This window comes from Chlorella variabilis (assembly GCF_000147415.1).
Source record: "Chlorella variabilis unplaced genomic scaffold CHLNCscaffold_25, whole genome shotgun sequence".
Lineage (NCBI taxonomy): Eukaryota > Viridiplantae > Chlorophyta > Trebouxiophyceae > Chlorellales > Chlorellaceae > Chlorella > Chlorella variabilis.
Window position 1 is genome coordinate 198799 of NW_005435063.1, and position 1435 is coordinate 200233.

The 1435-nt window shown below is 66.0% G+C and overlaps 1 protein-coding gene across 1 annotated transcript in view; it reads right to left on the reverse strand.

Annotated features, from left to right (window-relative positions):
• Positions 1 to 458: 458 nt before the first annotated feature.
• Positions 459 to 1435, reverse strand: part of CHLNCDRAFT_54750 (hypothetical protein) — a gene marked incomplete at both ends in the record, with an annotated part of 2490 nt that continues 1513 nt past the window's right edge. Inside the window, 4 exons of the mRNA XM_005844029.1 lie at positions 459 to 512; positions 713 to 844; positions 976 to 1062; positions 1129 to 1344. Of these exons, the coding sequence (XP_005844091.1) occupies positions 459 to 512; positions 713 to 844; positions 976 to 1062; positions 1129 to 1344 (489 nt within the window). The remainder of the gene's footprint in view (positions 513 to 712; positions 845 to 975; positions 1063 to 1128; positions 1345 to 1435) is intronic.

Genomic DNA, 1435 nt, shown 5'->3' on the forward strand with positions numbered 1-1435 from the left:
TAAGGCGCCACCCAGCCTGGCCAGCGAGCTGACCTTCAGCGGCACGGCGCAGCGAGGAGTGCCTGTGGTGTCTCTCAATGTGGCGATGGCGGCGCAGCCCGGCGGCGGCAAGGCAGCCGTGCGCTGCGGCTGCCGCGGCGCCTGCACCCGGAACTGCAGCTGCAAGAAGAATGGTGCGCGGTGTGGGCGGCACTGTGGCTGTATAACCGGTAAGGGTGGCAATTGCAAGAACCATTGAAAAAGTGTGCCTTGTACGCTTTGCCGTCTCCGCTGGAAGGTGCTGCCGCCTGTGGCGGCTTCATATTTCCTGTTCATTTCTGTTGTTCGGTCTCTCTGTTCGTGTTGGTTGGCTTGTAAGAGTTGTATTTCTGACGCTAGAGAGGTGAGATGACAGCGGGAGCGTTGAAGCGTGCATGCCATCACGTGTGCAAGCAGCCCCGCTCCGCCCCGCTCAACCCTCAAACAGGGCTATATGGGGTCAGTTCACGTATGGGAGGGGAGCGCCGCGCGGGCTGCCAGGAGGGAGCGGGGGCGGGGGTTGCCCAATCGGGAGGGTGCCACATCAGGGGGCAACACATGCCCTGCGGGGTGGGCGACCGGCAGCGGCGGGCTTCAGGTCGGCCCGCTGTACCTTCCCAGGACGCATGTGCGGGCCCTGCGCCACTGGAGGGGGGGGGCAGCCTGCCGCAGCCAGCCTTTCGCTGCCCCTAACCCTGGCGGCGTGGAAGAGTGCCCGAAAGAGCAGCGGCGCGCCCTGGACCGCCAGCGTGAAGGACACCAATTTGCCCGCCAGCCGGCGGACCTGCCGCCCCGTCATCGCGCGCTCCTGCAGGGCCGCCTCTGCCTGCACACATGCCAGCATGACCTCAGGCTGAGGGCGCGGCCGCACTGCCCCACGGGGGTGGGGATCGGTGGCACTCGCAGCCGCAGGGGCCCTGCTGCGGCCCACAGGCCCCCCGCGTGCGTAACGCCCACCTCCTCCAGAAACTCCCCCAGCTTGTCATCGGGCACCCTGAACACCATCTGCTCGGTGTCCACCATCAGGCCCAGGTAGCGCAATTGCTACGTGGGCTGCAGCACACACTTGGTAGGGTGAAGGTGGAATCCCAGGCTGGTCATCAGCTCTACCAGGCACAAGCTCAGCGCCGCCCCCTGGCTGCCACCGTTGGCAAACACTGCTGTGTCGTCGATGAGTGACGACAGGCGTATCCCGCGCCGACGCAGCGGCAGGTAGAGCTCTTGCTTGAGAGTGGTGTACCAGTAGGGCACCAGCGCCAGCCCAAAAGCGGGGACGGTGAACACGTGATACTTGCCCCTGAGGCAGAAGCCCACGTAGGTCCAGTGCTCCGGTGCCAGGCTGCGGCAAGACAGAATTGGGACCCGTCCTTAGGCCCAAGCTAGGCTCAGGGGAGTGCCCGCCACTCCCCCCCCCCCA